This window comes from Barbus barbus (assembly GCF_936440315.1).
Source record: "Barbus barbus genome assembly, chromosome: 7".
In the NCBI taxonomy this organism is placed as follows: Eukaryota; Metazoa; Chordata; class Actinopteri; order Cypriniformes; family Cyprinidae; genus Barbus; species Barbus barbus.
The window spans coordinates 3,300,645-3,319,884 of NC_136735.1; the positions used below are offsets into that span (position 1 = coordinate 3,300,645).

A 19,240-nucleotide genomic window follows, 5' to 3' on the forward strand; every position below is an offset into this window, starting at 1 on the left:
AACATCACACCCTTATAGGAATGCCCACCTTTTAAATGCTTTAATTTTGTACAAAATTGCAAAAAGTCACACTTGTCAAAAATGGCAGTACATATCTCAGGGTAAACAAAATACTACTTTACATTTTTATTGGACTTATTGAACTGTGGATGAGGTGTACTGTTTACAAAGAATTACATTTTCACATTTCATTTTTTATTTTTTGTTATGTTTTATTTTTAGTAACATTTCTTGTTTGTAACATTATAACATATTAATAAAAACTCAGAAAACTGTCAAAATATTAATTCATTAAAAATATGTTGCTTGTACCACTTTTTTCTCACTTGGAGCATCAGTGCAGATGTCTGTTGCAGAAGTTTTGACAGTATTTTTATTTATGTTTGATCTCTGAATATATCGGGCCGTCGTTTGTCTTGATGTTTTGTGGATGTATCACTGTTGAGTAGATCAGTTCTATTCTGCTGTCTGTTGCTGGTTCAGGAGACTTCATATTGGCATAATAATCACAGTCTGTATCTGTCACCTGATAGGTTGAGTGGGTGTGACTGGGGTTTGAATCAGGCTTATGTTTGGTTACTGTGGCATAAACAGCAGAGTCTTGTGGGCGGATGTTGAGATGTGATGCTGGCGTCTGATTGGACGGAGATATTGCAGTGATGACATCACTATTTGGAATCTCCTCAAACATACGCTCAGACTGAAAAACAGCATGTACAAAAATATTTACTAGTTTTTATAGATAACATTCACTGCTCATGAATAAGCAATAATGTAACATGTATTTCTGATCTTCTACAGGTAAAGATTTAATCACCCACCTCTGTATTGAGCTGCACATTTTGCTGAAATAAAGCTGAAGGGACCATGAAAAGAGAGAAAATATAAAGTCAAATCTATTCAGACCCTCAAAAAGGACTTTATAATCACAAATAAACTGTTACCTGTCCCAGATTTCCTCTTCCTCTTTTTCAGGATGAGGAACGTTCCAGAACACAGAACCAGAACCAGCAGAACCGAACCCAGACCGCCAGCGACAGAAGCCAGATCTGAACACAACATTAAAACAACAACTGTCAAATGAGCAATAGTTGATAATCATTTCAGCTACTGTGTTATTAAGAGTACAATATTGGAAATATATTGTTGTTATATTGTGTAACCGAAGGGAAACCGCGATGGTGAACCTCAGTCCTCTGAGGAAAACGCTTCTGTCTACGGCTGATGTGAAACCAGTTTAACCACATCTGATGTGTGCATCACTTTGATCAGGTTCATCATGAGCTAAAATGCGTCTCTACAAATATTGAAACCAATCACTTTTCTCCAAAATATTTCATTCTATGTAATCATTGAGGGCACTGTTGCATCATGGGTAGTGTAGTTTGTGTACTTACTAATGTTTAGCTGTTTGGATTGACCTGCAGTACTTCCTGTTGTTGTTGTTTCACTCTCTTTTTGACGAGTTAAAGACAGAGAGAAAAACAATTAAAAGTGAATGTGCTGCTCATGAGATAAGAACATTATGACGACATTGACAACATGAACACATAGAAATGAAGCATTACACACAAACCATTCATATTATTTTATAAATATGAACAGAAATTGTATTTTCTATTGAAGACACTTTCTTATCCAAAGCAGTATAAGAGAGAAGGTAGTATACGTTGTGTCAAAATAATTGATTTCTTGCCCCTCATTAAAATTCCACCCCCCTCCCATAACTGGACACTGTTTTGTACACCCCCACCGCCGTCTAAGTGACCATCTGGTTGTCCACCCCAGTGAACTTAAGGAATTTATGACAATCTGTTATTTGTGTGTGGGGGCCGATGTTATGTGCTTTAAACTTTAAATGATGAATTTGTGTTAAATGGTGTAAAGGGATATTTTTTATTAAAGTGTTTTCACATACATATCAAGAAAAAAGATCAAACATGTACATAAAACATACAAAGACTGTTTTTCCCTACAAGTCGAGACGTGCTAGTGTTGTAGAAACTAAAACAAAAAAAGCATTAGATACGCTAGTTTTTCTATCATTAGAATTTAAAACTAGTTAGTTTGACAAAGTTCAAAAGAATTAGAAGAGGTGAGCGCGTTCGTTCATCTATAACCAAAAAAAAAGCATCGGACGCGTTAGTTAAAACAATAAGATACATGTCCAAATCTGTTGCGCTTTTAAAAAAGTTTTGAGTTTATAACAGATACAAAGTTAAATAATATAGAATTGTTTTATCTTACCGTGGTGTGAAATAAAAATATCAGACCGTTAAACAATAGTACAAGATACTTGTAAAAATCTTGTGACATTACAATTTAAAAGCTAGCTTTTGTCCCAAACGCCGGAGGAGAGACCGACACAGACATTTAAAAGTTAAAAGAATTAAACAAATTAATAAATCTTTAGCGTTTCTTAATGAATGAAACCATTCAGTATTCATCTTAAAGCTTTTCACTTTAAAGGTTACACACGTTTAATTTCTTCTAAACAAACGCCCCGCAGGACAAATGTTGTTTGTTTTGTCTTATTTTATTTAAGTCCTTTATTTATCCTTTGATTTTTGTCAAGCTTAAGACTTATGTCGTACTATATAACACAGACGTTTTTCGTTTTAAAAATTAGGTTACGCAAGTATTCTTTTAAACATTCAACTCCACCCCCGCAGGAAAATGTTGTTAGTTTTGTCTTATTTTATTTACTCATTGATTTACAATGGCATTTAAGCATCATGAGGAACAGCAAATCACTTCTGTAATAGAGATCTGATGCTAAACTAGATATATAGTTTACTGATATATTTACAGTCTAAGATAAATTTATCCATTTTTTATATTTTGAAACATTACATTTAATAAGAAAGGATCTTGTATCTTATACCTGATACAATAATCGTAAATGTCTCAAATGAAGACGCAATATTTTATTGAATCAAAAAATAGCTTAAGGGGTAAATAAGATCATGATGGTGAAACTGCGCTAAACAAATTCAAGCAGAAAGAGCGCACAAAGTCATGGAAACTGGTTTCAAAGCTTAACGCTATGAAAAACTTTGCGGTTGATATCTTCTCTCTAGTATATGTCCCTTAATCGGTCCCTGGGGTCCAGCTGACCCCATTTGAATTTTCCTTTATTTTTAAAATGTTCCCTTTATCTCAGGCGCATGAAATTCTGTGACTTTCCCTAAATAATCTATCTAAACACATACAAAATTTGGACTTGATTTGGTTGTTCCAAAGGTGTGTACAAAAAAAAACCATCACCGTTAAAGGTCCTTGGGGTCAGATTGACCCCACATTGAAAATGAATGGGAACATGTAAAAATGTATGTATTTATTTATTTCATTTCATTTGTCAAAAATTAAATAAATCCAGTATAAATCTGAAAATTTCTACATTTAAATGCAATATCCACCATAAACACAAAGTGGATCGAACTTTCTATTTCATACACACCCACACACACACACACACATGATATATAGTTTGTCATATAAAAAAATTATATTTCCTTATGCAATCGCTCTGTTTGGGGTCTGACCCCAAGGGACTTTAACGTCGGTCTAATCAAGGGACGATTAAAGGATATATAATATATACATATATATGCATATATATATATATATATATATATATATATATACGTACACACAATCAAACAGGGGACAGTTGCATTGTGGGTAGTGTTGTTTATGTGCTCACCAGTGTTACTGTGATCGAGATGAACTGCAGTAATTCCTGTCATTGTTCTTGTCATTTCACTTTCTGCTGGAGGTGTCACTGAGAGAGAGAGAGAGAGAGAGAGAGAGAGAGAGAGAGAGAGAGAGAGAGAGAGAGAGAGAGAGAGAGATGTGAACATGCTGCTGACAATTAATAATGAACTGATACTTTGGATAAACATGTCTGAAAGATGCAGATGTTAAGACATCATGGAAAACCCATGTAATGTAATGCTGTGCTCATGTCCAAATGATTTAATGATGGAATTATTTTATTTTGAGCCGTTCATAAACTCTTGAACTGTAGAACCTCTGGTTGTAATAAAATGACATATCAAACATTCAGTTATTTTACATTTGAATCAATATTTCAGGTGTTGAGATCACTGGTCATAATGGTTTATTTTTTACAGATGTTGAGGTGTTGATGAAATAGAGACATGTCCAGTCTAGTCAGAACTAGTTCAAAATGTGTTCAGAAGCTTTGATGCCTCTGTATTCAAGATAATCAGACTAACTATTAATGATTTTACTGAAATGATGACTTGAATTATTGATGTAAACACAGTGACTACACATTAGCAATGGTTTTAACTAGGGCTGTGTAAGCACACAAACTACCCATTAGGGCTGTGCGATTTGGGGAAAATATCTCATTGGGATTTCTTTGACAAATATTGCGATTGCGATTGCGATTTGCGATTTTAAATTTGCAAAGTCATGCTTCAGCTCAATATTATCAATAATATGAGTATGAGTATGAGTATCGTTACCCTGATGAAAAAAACAAAACAAACAAAAAAAAAACAATAGAAACCATCACAGAAATTCTTATAATTTCCATAAAAACCAATACAAAATTCCTTTTTTTGTTTTGGGCATTATTCCAATAGGAATTACTGTTGTTCTATTGGGTGCCATCTGCTAGATTACATCCCACCAATAGAATGCATCAAATACCATTATAGTTTACATTAAAACCAATACAATTTACATCATAACCCTTAAATCCATTACATTCTCTATTGTGTTTTGGGAGGGGTTCTACTGTTTTTTTTGTTTGTTTTGTTTATTCTGCAGGGAAGATTATAATGGTATTACTACTTTTACAGAATTATTGAATTTCACAGGAACGATTTGTTTATTTTTTATAAATAAAGAACTGTATTTCTTTAGTCAATTATTAAAGTATTACATGTTACGCGGGCTGATTCATTAATTTTTAAGTATTTGGGATTTTAAGAACAAGTGGGAAATGTGCTGAATATTTCATTTCATCCAAGTGAAATTGGCAAGCAGTTATTTACATTCGTTTTAAACACGGAGCCAGGCGCGAGTGGACACAGGTTGCGCGCGTGCATCAGGCCTCGTCCATATTGCCAGATGCGCTCGTGAGAGACTTGCGGAGCAGAACCGGGCTATGAGGGGCAGGCCGTGTATGGGGGGTGCACCGTGCCATGGATTACCAACCAAAGTCGGCAGTCGTGTAGTTTTTACGTGTGAGAAGGAGTACGTCGCAACACAGACGCGTGACACCAACGCCGGAGAAGGAGTACGTCGCAACACAGACGCGTGACACCAACGCCGGAGAAGGAGTACGTCGCAACACAGACGCGTGACACCAACGCCGGAGAAGGAGTACGTCGCAACACAGACGCGTGACACCAACGCCGGAGAAGGAGTACTTTGCCACCACAATAAATTAGTATCTTACCCTCATGTGTTTTTTTCCCCAAGTTTTCTTACTTTCTTTATCAATCATTAACTTTTTTATTTTACTTTCCTGTGTTCTGATGACATTGACTATATCCTTGATACTAATTGTGTATTGCATACAAACTTGTATGTCATTGATGTCATCTCTGTACTTTTTACAAACATAATAATTAAAAAAATACTTCATTTGCATTCTCTTGGAGATTAATGACAAATTATACACCATCAAAGTCGCAATTTTATGTTATGTTCACAGCTATTTACAACAACTTCAAATATAAACACAATTAATAATTATAATCTATACACAAAATATTCTGGGATATGTCATTCTGAGTTTTTACTTTTGATGGTGGTAAGAATTTTAATTAACACAACTGACTATACAATGTGTGAATAGCCTACATTAGCTGACGACTATATGCAATATTATTTTCAGGAGATTAAGTCATTTTAATAGCCTATTATTTTCAAGAAATCAACAATGGCAAAATATATGACAAAAATACTATTCTAATCACAAATTTCAAAACAATGCAGGTTCATTTTCAATTGTTTTAACTAGGGCTATCAGTAATGATTATTTTGTTAATCATCTGCTGAAGATTTTATTTATATATTTTTGGTAATTAAGATAAGTGAACAATATCTTTTAGTACCAATTAAATACATGTAATAAAGCGGCAATAATAATTGGTTGAAATAAAGTATCAAAATGTATAAACAATAAACTTACGTATTTTATGTATGATAAGAAATGCCAGCAGACGGCCTGACGATTGTTGTTAAACTTTACATCACGAGCAAACCACTGTTTATCTAATGTTTAATTGCATTTACTCTGTAATGTTTGGCCACATATTTATGATAGAAATACTACAGCCAACAGTTTAAAGTTTTATTTTGAAACCTTAAACATTTATTTATAAATATATTGATGCATTCTCATGTGTTGCTGGCTATGTTTTTAAGTTGCTACAAATAATTTCAACAGCACAAGTTTTGTCCGCATTCCCAAAAGCAAGTTATTGTAGAAAAAAGTATCAAGCATAGAATAAAATAATACAAGGATCGTAAATGGTTTTGCCTCAAACTCAACTCTGTTGAACAGAACAGTACCAGAGGGTTAAAGGGATAGGATTGTTTATATTGTCCCAAACAAGTATTTATTTTTCTTGCTTCTTTGGAAAATAAAAATTAAAAGGAGACTTATGGAAGACTTTTCCATGTCCCTCAAAAATATGATTATTGAGATTTCTTAAAATAAACAATGGTTCATTGCAGAGAAATTGTGAAAACTCTTGAAACCATTAATATTTACTGTACAGCTCAGCTGTACATATTTATGTTTTCTTGTGTTTTTTCCTATGTTTTTTCTTTTTAAATTGTAAATTGATATTCTCCTTTTGATATTGATATTCAATGTAGGCTATTAGCCTATGGAAGTTTCATCATAACCTGCAGTTTTTTCTTGAACACAGTGTACGCATTTTCCTGTCTCATGTTTTCTCATTTTTCCAAAGGTACTAAATGTATAATCAAATCTAAGTAAATATTTGAATCTTCCTTTCTATTTCTGCTTGTTACTCTATTTACCAGCATTTCTTTGGATGTTATAAAACCATTTTTTCTTTCTGCCATCTACTTTTCACATTGTTTTATTAACTTCATCTCAGTCTTACCAATTTACTTTCATGCCTATATATATATAAAACTTTCCTTTGGCTACCTTTTCACATTTACCTGCCAATGAATACGTCCTTACTAACTCAAGAGAATGCATTACAGTAAAACAAAACAATTTGCTTTTAATAAAACAGTCATTAATACAATTTCTAGACAATTCTGAGCCAAACAGAACATGAAATAGATAATTAACTATTAATACTTGCATTAGGTGTTGAGGCAGTTATCAAGGTGTTGAGGGTTGCATGATAATTACAGACAGGTGTGTTGGAGCAGTGTTGGAGCTGAAGGCTGTAGTAGCTCTTCAGGAGCAGGGCTGGAGACCCCTTGTCTATACAAATTATGATATTTTTGGTTATTTCTTTCACCCACTGTTGTAGTGCAGGAGGGGTTCCATTTCATGTTTTGGAGTCTGCACATTTTGTATCTCTCCCTTATCTGACATACACCTTTCAGCACTCTCTATTTTTCCACCATCAAATATTAGTGATTCACATTTCACAAACTTACATGTAAATGGACTATATAAAACTACACTGTCAATACACAAGTTACATAAATCAATGCATTTATGTCCATTCAAAGTTAATACAAATTAATAATATTAGACTAAAACGATTCCTTATATTATAGCTCCATCTAGTGGACAAGGTTAATATCCAAGCCTTCAGGTTGCTGTTGAAATTGCTGATGATTTAGAGCAGTGGCTTTCAATCCTGGAAATAAGGGAGACTTGCAAAATGTGCAGAGCGGTGGGTCCCCAGGACCAGGATTGAAAACCACTGATTTAGAGCAGTGGTTATAATGCCAAAAATACAATTATAATAGTTCAGGAGGAGAACAGCAAATTCTAAACCAGGAGTTCTCAACTGATTAGGGTTGGAGCTAAACTCTGCAGGAAAGTGGACCTTGAAGACCATAGCTGACAACCCCTGGTTCAGAATTTGCTGTTCTCCTCCTGAGCATCAGAAATTCATACATCTATTATAACTGCTCCTCTTTTTGGTCAGAAGTTACCATGTTAGTATTCATTTGTTGTAACAAATTTAATAATAATATAATCATAAAAATCCTTTCTACCATCAACTTTTTACTGTTTCACTTTTTGTAAACTCTTATTTTCCAAAATAGATAAGCTATATACATGAAACCAAGAATGTTTTCACATAATAACTTGTTCTGCACCACATTTAATGTTGAAGATAATGTTAAAAGACTTAAAGAAAATTCAGGCAAGATCACGAAGGAACAAAAAAGAAAGAAAAATTGAGCATAGGCTCTTAGGGCCATAGCATCCAACTTAAAATAATGCCTTTAATGTTCAAAACATGTTTAATTTATTCACTTCAACACTAACATAACAGCCAATACACACACACACACATACATAATACATTAAATAAATGTAGAATTCTTATGGATTATTGCCACTTGTTAGTTAACTAATTACTGTAAAATCTGTATGTATCAGGCGTCATGGAATGCGACGTACATAGAGACGACGTATGTATCAGGCGTCATGGAATGCGACGTACATAGTTCAGACGTACCAATCACACGTAATTTTTTATGTAAATTTCTCACGTACGCCGCCGTCACGTCGCCGCCTAAGATTGGTTCTACAGTGACGTCGCCGTGACGTCGCCGCGGGACTATCGTCTGCCCTCCCTATCAATCCCATTCAAAATTTGACACGGTCTGACGGCGACGGAAGGGTAGACTGCTCCTTCTCCTTCTCCTGCTGAGCCTTAGAACGGCACGGCCTGCCCCTCATACATGGCACGGTGCACCCCCCATACGCGAGACCGTGAATATAAAAGAGCATTACGAGACAGGCTGCGTGTAAACGGCTCGCGTGAGACGCAGGAGACGCGCAGCGTGGGGCAGAGCGGAGCGGAGCGAGTATTCAGAGACAGGGGCTGTGTGAGCGGTCTTCTGAAACATGCATTATAAACTTGTTTCAAATTAATCTGTTGGGGAGATCAAATTTTTAAAGATAACGTTCATGTAGCCTACTAATAAAACATCTAAAAATGTATCTTTTATTTATGTATCTAGTATTTTATTAGCCTGTGATTAACACTACCAGTCAAACGCTTTAGAACAGCAAGATTTGTGTTTTTTAATTCTCTTCTGCTCACCAAGCCTGCATTTATTTGATCCAAAATACAGCAAAAGCAGTAATATTGTGAAATATTTTTACTATTTAAATAACTGCTTTCTATTTGAATATATTTTAAAATGTAATTTATTCCTGTGATTTCAAAGCTGATTTTTTAGTTCAAAAAAACATTTATTATTATTATTATTATTGAAAACAGTCGAGTAGAATTTTTCAGGTTTCTTTGATGAATAGAAAGTTCAGAAGAACAGCATTTATCTGAAATAGAAATCTTTTGTACACTGTAAACCCGGATAAGTTCTACTAACTCAAAAAAAATTGAGGCAACTGATTGCCGCTATTTTTGTAAGTTTGCAAACTTAAATATCATGAGTAAGCATATAGCTACTTTGAGTACCTGTAAATTATAAATAAACATTAATTTAAATCAAAATATATATTTATTGTATTGCTCATCTTTACTTTAATGCAACTCAAAGTTTTGAGTACTAACAACTTTAATTATTTCACTTAATTAAAATATCCCTCAAATATATATCAACACTTTTAATTTATCTAAACTTACTTTAAAGAACTTTGTGTTATTAAATTAAATTATATAATTTACGTAACTTAAATTGTAGTAGTAATGTTACTTAAATATTTTGTGGCAACTGATTGCCTTGTTTTTTTTAAGTTTCCTGTACTCAAATATATACATTTTACAACACTGTAAAACCCAACAAGTTAGGGTGACTCAAACTGTTTGAGTAAACAAATTCCCTTTGGTTTAAACCATGTAAGTGTTAAAACTTGCAGTTAAGTAATTGAGTGATTAATTAAGTGCTGATTGAGCATTAGTGATGAACACCTGCTGTTAACAAACAGAATCACTGAAGAAAAGAGAAACACCATGGCCTTAGAAGAACTAAATAAACTGAATAGACTGAAAGAAAATACATTAAATCTCTCAAAATCTGATTAAACAACCCCAAAAACCACATCACCAGCTCCACTTATTAATAACCAGACTGAAACATCTACAGACGATCTGATTGAGAATTAACTAAGGTTTAGATGTTGATTTATTGTTTCATTTGAAGTAACCATGTTAGAGATCAGTGTCTGCTTTAGTTGGGCTCTTGACCCTTGACTTTATTTCTTCCTTCTTTTTCTCTGGCTGTTGTAAGCATGTGTTCCTCGAACATATTTGTTGCAACTTAAAAGTCCAGAGAAAATGATCAGTTATTGGTTGTTATATATTTATAATGACAATCATCTAATAGTGAACTGATCTCATTGAGAGTGAACATAGACTCATTGTATCTAATCTCTGATTAAATGGATGTTGTATTGTTATAGAGAAAGTGATTCTGTGACAGTCAGTTAATATAGAGAACTTTCCAAACAGTTTGTCCACAAAAAGTTTTAATCTATGGCATAAAATGGACTCACACAGACATCAAGAGTCAGCTTATGAACCTCAACAATGGTGACCATTAAAAAAAGCCACTGATGAGTTGTGTCCTATGCTAGTACCCAGCATGCATTGCAACATGATTATTATTTTATTTCTATATTTAAATGGTCACCATGGTTGAGGTTCATAAGCTAATTCTTAATGTCTGTGTGAGTCGAGCTGATGCCGTAGATTAAAACTTTTTATGTGGACAAACTGTCTGGAAAATCCTTTTTATTAACAGACTGCCACGGACCCGTTGGCTCTTAGAACCACTTTCACTACAATCAATACAACATTCATTTAAGCAGATATTAGACTGTGTCTACTCTCTGCTGTGTCTAATCTCTGCTTAAATGGATGTTGAGTCTATGCTCACTCTCAATGAGATCAGTTCACTAATAGATGATTGTCACTATAAATATGTAACAATCAACTACTGATCATTTTTTTCTGGGCTTTTGAGTTGCAACAAATATGCTCGAGGAACACTTGCTTACAACAGCCAGAGAAAAAGAAGAAAGAAATTAACTCAAGGGTCAAGAGCCCAACTAAAGCAGACACTGATCTCAAACATGGTTACTTCAAATGAAAATAAATCAACATCTAAACCTTAGTTAATTCTCAATCAGATCTTCTGTAGATGTCTCAGTCTGGTTATTAATAAGTGGAGCTGGTGATGCTGTTTGTGGGGTTGTTTAGATCTTGAGATTTAATGTATTTTATTTCAGTTGATTTCAGTTAGTTGTTCTTGTGTTTCTGTTTTCTGTCAGTGATTCTGGTTGTTAACAGCAGGTGTTCATCACTAATGCTCAATCAGCACTTAATCAGTCACTTAATTACTTAGTGAACTCAGCTGAAATAAGTTCAGAGTACTCATAATTGTTAGTTTTAAGAAACTTAAACGGTTTAAGGTAATTAGTTAGCTTAACCTGTCGGGTTTTTAAGGCAATCAGTTTACTTAAACAGTTTGAGTCACCCTAACTTGTTGGGTTTTACAGTGTAACATTATAAATGTCTTTATCATCATTGCTAAATAAAAGTATTAATTTCCATAACACCCCCCCCCCCCCCCCAAAAAATAAATTAAATAAAATAAAATAAATAAAAATAAATAAATAAATAATTATACTGACTCCAAGCTAAAAAAAAAATATTTCAGATAAATGCTAATCTTTTGATCATTGTATTCATTAAAATAATCCTGAAAAAAATTACTCAACTGTTTTAAATATTTATAATAATAATGATAAAAAAAATGTTTCTTGAGCAGCAAATCAGTATATTATTATGATTTCTGAAGGATCATGAGACACTGAAGACTGGAGTAATAATGATGCTGAAAATACAGCTTTGATCACAGGAATAAATTATATTTTAAAATATATTCAAATAAAGCAGTTATTTAAAATAGTAAACATATTTCACAATATTACTGCTTTTGCTGCATTTGGATCAAATAAATGTAGGCTTGGTGAGCAGAAGACAATTCTTTAAAAACATTAAAAATCTTATTGTTCAAAATCTTTTGACTGGTAATGTACACTTAATTTTTTTCTCATTTTTCTAAACTAAACTATTGTTAAGGTTAAAGTAACAATTGGTTTGTATACAAGTTCATATTAGACTATCTTCATAATAACGTTATATTTATTCATTTTTATTAATTATATAAAAAAAGAGCAATTGAGTAAATATTTAAATGTAATTTTTGCAAATTTCTCTCTATTTTTCTCAAGTTTATGGACTCTGTGGATTTTCTTTTATGTGACAATGTTTTCTAGCTGCCTATCTGTCCGCGGTTGAAACACTCATTGAGTGAGACACTACATTCAGTAAGATGTAGTGTATCTTTCAGCATGGATCGGATGTTCATTAAATGTTTACTTCATGCTGATAAACTGCACTCCTGCTTCACTTGAACTTAAAAAAAGGAAGCGCGCATGATCCGTCACGCCAGCCACTGAACAGCCCCAAAACTGTTTTTATCGTTTGAAATTCTTAATAAAACTCACAGAATTCGAACGCTGAGACTTTGTTTCATGTTATTATAAGTGACCTGTTCTCTCGTGTCCATCAGCTCGTGGTCTATGTCCTCTCTGCTCTGATGTTTTTCTCTGTGGCGCGAGAGCGTGCGCGTGAGAGGCTGGAAATGGCCGAGATGAAGCATCCTTGAGTCCGAGGCTAAAATAAACGCTTATTTCAGTACGATTAAACAAAGAAAATTAAATATTAATTTTGGGGGTGGCACGCAGGGTGGCCGATCCGATGTCAGGGGTGTCCAGGCTCTGGCTCCGCCACTGGATGTGACGCAGCTCTTGCAAATTAGCTTAAATTTTTTGTTCGTTGTCTGTCATTTCGAAGCTGAAGTTACATACGTTTTTCTTTAGTTTTAATTTGCCTAACTTTCGATCTGACCCTTTTTAAACGGTGGGTGTTACGCAGTTGGCTAGAGCAGTGCTGATCGGGGAGAAGGTGCTCTCTCTCTGTTGTTAGTAAGACTGTCACTCAAGGCTGGCAGTCCTGCATATATATGATCTGGATCAGAGTAATATCGCGTCCACATCGCAGGCTTTGCGATTAGCAAATCGCAACGTCTCAAATCGCGATTGCGATTCGATTTCGATGAATCGCACAGCCCTAGTTTTAACACAAATGCATGTGTGTAAAGATGCCTGAGGGTGAAGTCAGTGATTGTGTGTGTTCAGGTACCTGTGCTGGTGTGGTCAGTGCTGGTGTGTGTATACGACTGAATGGTGCTGGTCGAGATCTGGACAGGTCTTGTTTTCTGTGGAGCTGAGAAACAAGATCACATTATTCAGATGAAAAATACATTACAAAACCATCAACTGCAGCGTGAACATAGTGGATAAAACAGACTGCTGTTCAGTCCTGAATATCAATCACCTTTGATCACATTCAGCAGGATGCGTGTATATTCTCCATATCCAGCTCTACAGCCGTACTCTCCAGCATCTGCCATCGTCAGGTTTCTGATGGTCACCATAAATGATCTCGTCTGATGACCGTCCCGCAGAGAGAATCTGCCATCAGACACTGACCGTCCTCTATCAGATTTTAGTAGAATATTATTATCTTTGTAAAGTCCTTTATAGAAGTATTTGTCGGAGTTTTCATATCCTTCAGCATAAGGACACTTAAGAGTCACTTGTTCTCCTTCTGTTCCTCTCACTGTAATCCCCTCAAACACTGAACTGCTCACTGCACACACACACACACACACACACACACACACACACACACACACACACACAGCCATACTTAAATAAACATTTATTATGTATCAGTAAAACGTAAAAAAAATAAAAATAATAATTAAAGGTTTTTTGAGCTTTTACCCATCAGTAGAAATCCAGAAATCATCAGTGTTGACTTCATTTCTTCATGAAACTCTCAGCAGTTCCTCAAACAACTTTCTTAAACTCAAATCTCCAGTAATACTGTGAATACTGCTCTCTTCTCTCGGTGTAGAGTAAAGTAATGTCTGTTGCTCATCTCATGTGATGAGAATCAAACACTAGCGCTGAGTTTCCATGTGATGTTGAGAGCGTTATGTGTGAAAAATGACCAGGAAATTAGCTGTGAACTCACAAACCACAGCCTGTTTCCTGTCAGTTTCTGTTCTGCCTCTACTTTTGACTGCTTTTCTGTTGCTCTTTTGCTCTTTTCCGGCTGCAAACCCATATAGCAAAAACATAAATAAATAAATAAATTATATATATGCATAAAATATATTTACATAAATATATTTTCGACAAAAAAAATTTTTTTCGACTAATTTATAACTAATTGAGTTCAGATGCAGAAGCCTCTAAGTGTTGTTTGAAATTTTCTTCTAAAATGAGCATTTTTATCAGGCTCCTTTGTTTATGTTCAGTTAATTCACTTTAATGCCAACGACAAGAACATATTCATTCTCATCAAAGTGAAATGACTGAACCTGCACACAGGAGACTGGAAACAATGCTCATTTTAGAAGAAACTTTCAAACAGCACTTACAGGCTTTTGCATCTGAACTCTTCACATTTAAAATATATTTCAAAATATAAAAAAATGGCCAAAAATATATTTGCTAAAATATATTTCAAAATGTATTTTCATATAATTTATATTAATTATACAAAATCAATATGTTTTCATAATGTTTACTAAATATACTTACATAAATAGATTTTGTACCAATATATTTTTGGCTATTTTCTGTATATATTTGAAAATATATTTTCAATTTTATATATATATATATAAATGATTCACAAAGACCCGCCCTCCTTAGCTACTCTTGTTCTGTCCAACAAGCCGTGCTGCTCTCACACTCTCTTGTTCTCACGCTGTGAAAAATACATCTCAGAGCAGAGGACACTGAAACACGCCGACTGACGAGACAAGTTACCTCTGCAATCAAACAAAGCTTTGCATTTTTTTATATTTAAAGACATTTAAACAATAAATACTGTTTTATGGCTCATTAATGGGTTGCAACAGATCACTGCATTGCCTCAGTTCAAGCAGCACGAGACATTAACATTAATAAACATCAGAAGGTCTTTCATTTCAACTGCGGAAAGACATCAATACACACAATTATTCAAGTTAAAGTGCACCGAAGTTAATCTGCTCTCCTGTCTGATTTGTTTGTCAGACAGAATGGCAGGTTCTGCATTATTATTGGTCAAATATTTGGTCAAATTTGTCGGTCAAGCTCAGTGAAGGATCAATTCACAGCAAAAATGCTGTTGTTTACAGAAACTGTAAATAATCTAGAATATTGCTTGAACATTAAAGCAACACTTTCTCCATCATATCAGCCCGGGGAGAAGAGCTGCATTATGGGAAGTATAGTACTTTGTGTGTTTAGCTGAAGCCTCTTCCTGTGGCTCTGGTTGAACTTCCTGTTTGATAAGAAACTGCTGCAGAAATCTCATGTTTAACCGAAGAAAAAAGACCTAGTTATATTTTCATAAAGCTAATAATTGTTAGTATTAGCATCACAATGGCAGCTGTTTTTAGGAGCCTCCATTATATGTTTCTTGCAAGAATTGATCAGAATAAACAGCTACGTTTGAATTTTGAAGCATGCTCTTTAGCAGCAGATCGGTGCAGTTTATCTACCAGCAGATCAAACTAAACACACAAACCTTGAGCTCAACATCCAACAAGGAAATGCTGTATATTAATACATGGACAGACATACAACAATACAATTAAATAAATATCAAAATGCACTTGCAATCCAGAATAACATGGTTTAATTTGTCCATTAAGCTGCAGATTGCTAGTAACTCATGAGACTCTACTTCAGAAATTAATACATTCAAATGATCCATATTTGTGCATGTCAGCTGTAAACGTGCAAGGAACATAATAATAATAATAAAATATTGTGAGTAAAGAGAAGACAATAAGCTCAATTATGAATGATTTTCAGTAAAATCATGAAAATTATGAGAAAGATGAAGATGATTTCTCTTGTTTCTCAACACGCTCATAAAAGCAATATATTAGTGGTGCTAATATACATATTTAGTATCATATTAAATCTGATGTTATATGACATTAGTTAAACTGAACTGGTTTGTGCTGTGGTGGTGATGAAGAGATGCTGGAGTCTCTCTGACGGGTCTGTAGAGTCACGTGACACAAGTTTAGGAAACACAGCTGTAAACTACAGATGTTTCTGTGTCTCTGTCTTTCATCTACAGTCACAGAAAAATAACAATTAGTTCATTAACAGAGAAAAGAACCAAAGTGAATCTGTTTAATGTTATAATAACACACAAATATGATCATTCACACCAGATACTGGATACTGTGTCAAAATACTGTAAATCACTGCAGTCGCAGTCTTTTTCATCATCATCATCATCATCATCTTAATGCTGAGCAAGAGATGAAACCCGGACTGTGTTTTAGGGAAACTGCTAATGCAATTCAGCTGTAAGCCATTTTATACGATCAGTTTCTGAAGACTCACCTGTTCATAAATCACTGGATTAAACTCGATGGAGGACGACAGCAGACCTGCACAACACATCAGTGCAAGTCTTTATTAAATGCTTATTTAAAACTATTCATAATTTAATCCAGTGCTCGTGCATGTCATCCTAAACCCGACCAACTTCTGTTTAAAACATTACCTTTCTTCTTCTTTTTCTTCCATACAGCCACTATAATCAGAGGAAGTCCTATCAGGAGTAAAACCAAAACCTCTGCAGTGACGATAATCACAAATGAACCTGAGAAACACAAGAGGAAACACTGTCTGAAATACTGTATAACAGAAACAACCACCAGAATCAGGACAGAAACTGCTTTACAGAGTGAATAGGTGAAAGTATTGGATGAAATTAGACAGATTTCAGGCTCATTGAAGGTCTTGTTGCCATGACAACCGTGCATCAGAGCTTTCACTTCCTGTTCTGCTGAACAGTGTTACATTAACATCATGTGAGATAAATACAGCGCAGAGGCGTGTGTCAGGTGAAGACGTCTGGGGTAAACAACAAACAGAGTGTATCTTAAAGAAATATGAAAGAGCAGAAGCTGATCTGACCTGATGAGGAGATGTGATGATCTGTGATCGTGATGGGGCCGGATTGAGGCTTCGTGTCTGATGTGCTCAAATCAGGCGGCGTGTTTGAAAACGAGCTCGTAGTTTGATCTGAGAGTAAAGACTGAGTACCTCCAGTACCTGGACGGAGAGAACTGGTCGAGATCTGGACAGGTCTTGTTTTCTGTGGAGCTGAGAAACAAGATCACATCGTTCAAATAAAACAACTGTATTTATAAAACAATCATTATCTATAGCATGAATCATTGTGAACATAGTGGATAAAACAGACTGCTGTTCTGTCCTGAATATCAATCACCTTTGATCACATTCAGCTGGATGTGTGTATATTCTCCCCATCCAGCTCCACACCAGTACTCTCCAGCATCTGCCATCCTCAGGTTTCTGATGGTCACCATAAATGATCTCGTCTGATGACCGTCCCGCAGAGAGAATCTGCCATCAGACACTGACCGTCCTCCATCAGATTTTAGTAGAAGATTATTATCTTGGTAACGTCCTTTATAGAAGTATTTGTCGGAGTTTTCATATCCTTCAGCATAAGGACACTTAAGAGTCACTTGTTCTCCTTCTGTTCCTCTCTCTGTAATCCCCTCAAACACTGAACTGCTCACTGCACACACACACACACACACACACACATACACACAGCTTTACTCGCATACGCTGCCAAAATAAGCCAATTTTAGATAAACACTTTTTATGTATCAGTAAAATGTAAAAAGAATGAAAGGTTTTTGAGCTTTTACCCATCAGTAGAAATCCAGAAATCATCAGTGTGGACTTCATTTCTTCATCGGTTGAGTTCAGAAGATCAGCACGAAACTCTCAGCAGTTCCTCAAACAACTTTCTTAAACTCAAATCTCCAGTAATACTGTGAATACTGCTCTCTTCTCTCGGTGTAGAGTAATGTCTGTTGCTCATCTCATGTGATGAGAATCAAACACTAGCGCTGACGGACAATATGTCTGAGTTTCCATGTGATGTTGAGAGCGTTATGTGTGAAAAATGACCAGGAAATTAGCTGTGAACCCACAAACCACATCCTGTTTCTTCTAAAATGAGCATTTTTATCAGGCTCCTTTGTTTATGTTCAGTTAATTCACTTTAATGTCAACGACAAGAACATATTCATTCTCATTAAAGTGAAATGACTGAACCTGCACACAGGAGACTGGAAACAATGCTCATTTTAGAAGAAACTTTCAAACAGCACTTACAGTCTTTTGCATTCTGAACTCTTCACATTTAAAATATATTTAAAATATAAAAATGGCCAAAAAAATTTTTGCTAAAATATCTTTTAAAATATATTTATGTCGCGGTGCTACTCGCCCGCTCCGAGCGGGATTCGATCCGCAGTCTCCGGCGTGGGAGGCGGGGCCAGCCGCGGATAGTTGTAATACACTGACAGCCAATCAGACTGAAGCATTTCATAGCTGGCCAACGAGTGGAAATGATATCACAGCCAATCAGAGTTTTTTCATGCATTTATTTTGTATTTACCATTAATGGTCTAAACCATTATTTCACACAGCTTTGTGCTTTTTATAAAACAAAATTATAAAATGTAACAATACATTACCGTGTTTTAAATTTGTGTCTTGTCTTTTTGGATTACAAAGCAAAGTATTATGAATAAATTATTAATATTAAAATAAACAGTAAAATAATAGTAGTATAACATTCCATGGTTATATTAAAAACATGAATGGTTATATTAAATGGCTTTTGAAATGTAAATTAGAGGCATTTAAATTTAACTCTAACGTAGTAATAAATAAGTATTGATTGAGTGATGTAATAATAGAAGATGCATTTCAGACCTCAGAGGATGCCAACCCTCAGACAACATACAGAATTACCAAATTTTGCCATAATTTAAATATGTATAATTTATATTAAATATATATAATTTCCTGTAAAGCTGCTTTGCAATGATTTGTATCGTAAAAAGCACG

General features: G+C 34.8%; 2 protein-coding genes across 4 annotated transcripts in view; both read right to left on the reverse strand.

Moving 5' to 3' along the window:
• Nucleotides 1–19,240, reverse strand: part of LOC306872102 (uncharacterized protein) — a 58,205-nt gene that overhangs the window by 10,970 nt on the left and 27,995 nt on the right. The gene's annotated exons all lie outside the window — the stretch shown is intronic.
• On the reverse strand, nt 24–18,670 carry LOC306872406 (CMRF35-like molecule 5). 3 transcript variants are annotated; one of them, XM_079420937.1, is made up of 8 exons: nt 14,045–14,331; nt 13,593–13,907; nt 13,398–13,481; nt 3,707–3,784; nt 1,398–1,454; nt 945–1,049; nt 822–856; nt 24–700 (listed from the first exon to the last, which is right to left on the reverse strand). In XM_079420937.1, the coding sequence occupies exons 1-8, from the start codon at nt 14,082–14,084 to the stop codon at nt 374–376; spliced, it is 1,041 nt and encodes a 346-aa protein (XP_079277063.1). In that variant the 5' UTR covers nt 14,085–14,331; the 3' UTR covers nt 24–373. The 3 variants fall into 3 exon arrangements, with proteins under 3 accessions (XP_079277063.1, XP_079277062.1, XP_079277064.1); XM_079420936.1 differs by lacking the exons at nt 13,593–13,907; nt 14,045–14,331 and adding exons at nt 17,577–17,891; nt 18,028–18,670 and having other exon boundaries at nt 26–700; XM_079420938.1 differs by lacking the exons at nt 24–700; nt 822–856; nt 945–1,049; ... (3 more) ...; nt 13,593–13,907; nt 14,045–14,331 and adding exons at nt 15,936–16,403; nt 16,682–16,728; nt 16,845–16,943; ... (1 more) ...; nt 17,577–17,891; nt 18,028–18,670.

Excerpts from the sequence above, each read along its gene's own strand:
- LOC306872406 (XM_079420937.1), bottom strand. The coding sequence starts at position 14,084 with ATGAAGTCAACACTGATGATTTCTGGATTTCTACTGATGG. Across the intron at positions 1,455-3,706 it reads TCTCGATCACAGTAACACTG|AGAGTGAAACAACAACAACA; the intron begins GTGAGCACATAA and ends CTCGTCAAAAAG. Across the intron at positions 1,050-1,397 it reads ATCCAAACAGCTAAACATTA|ATCTGGCTTCTGTCGCTGGC; the intron begins GTAAGTACACAA and ends TGTTGTGTTCAG.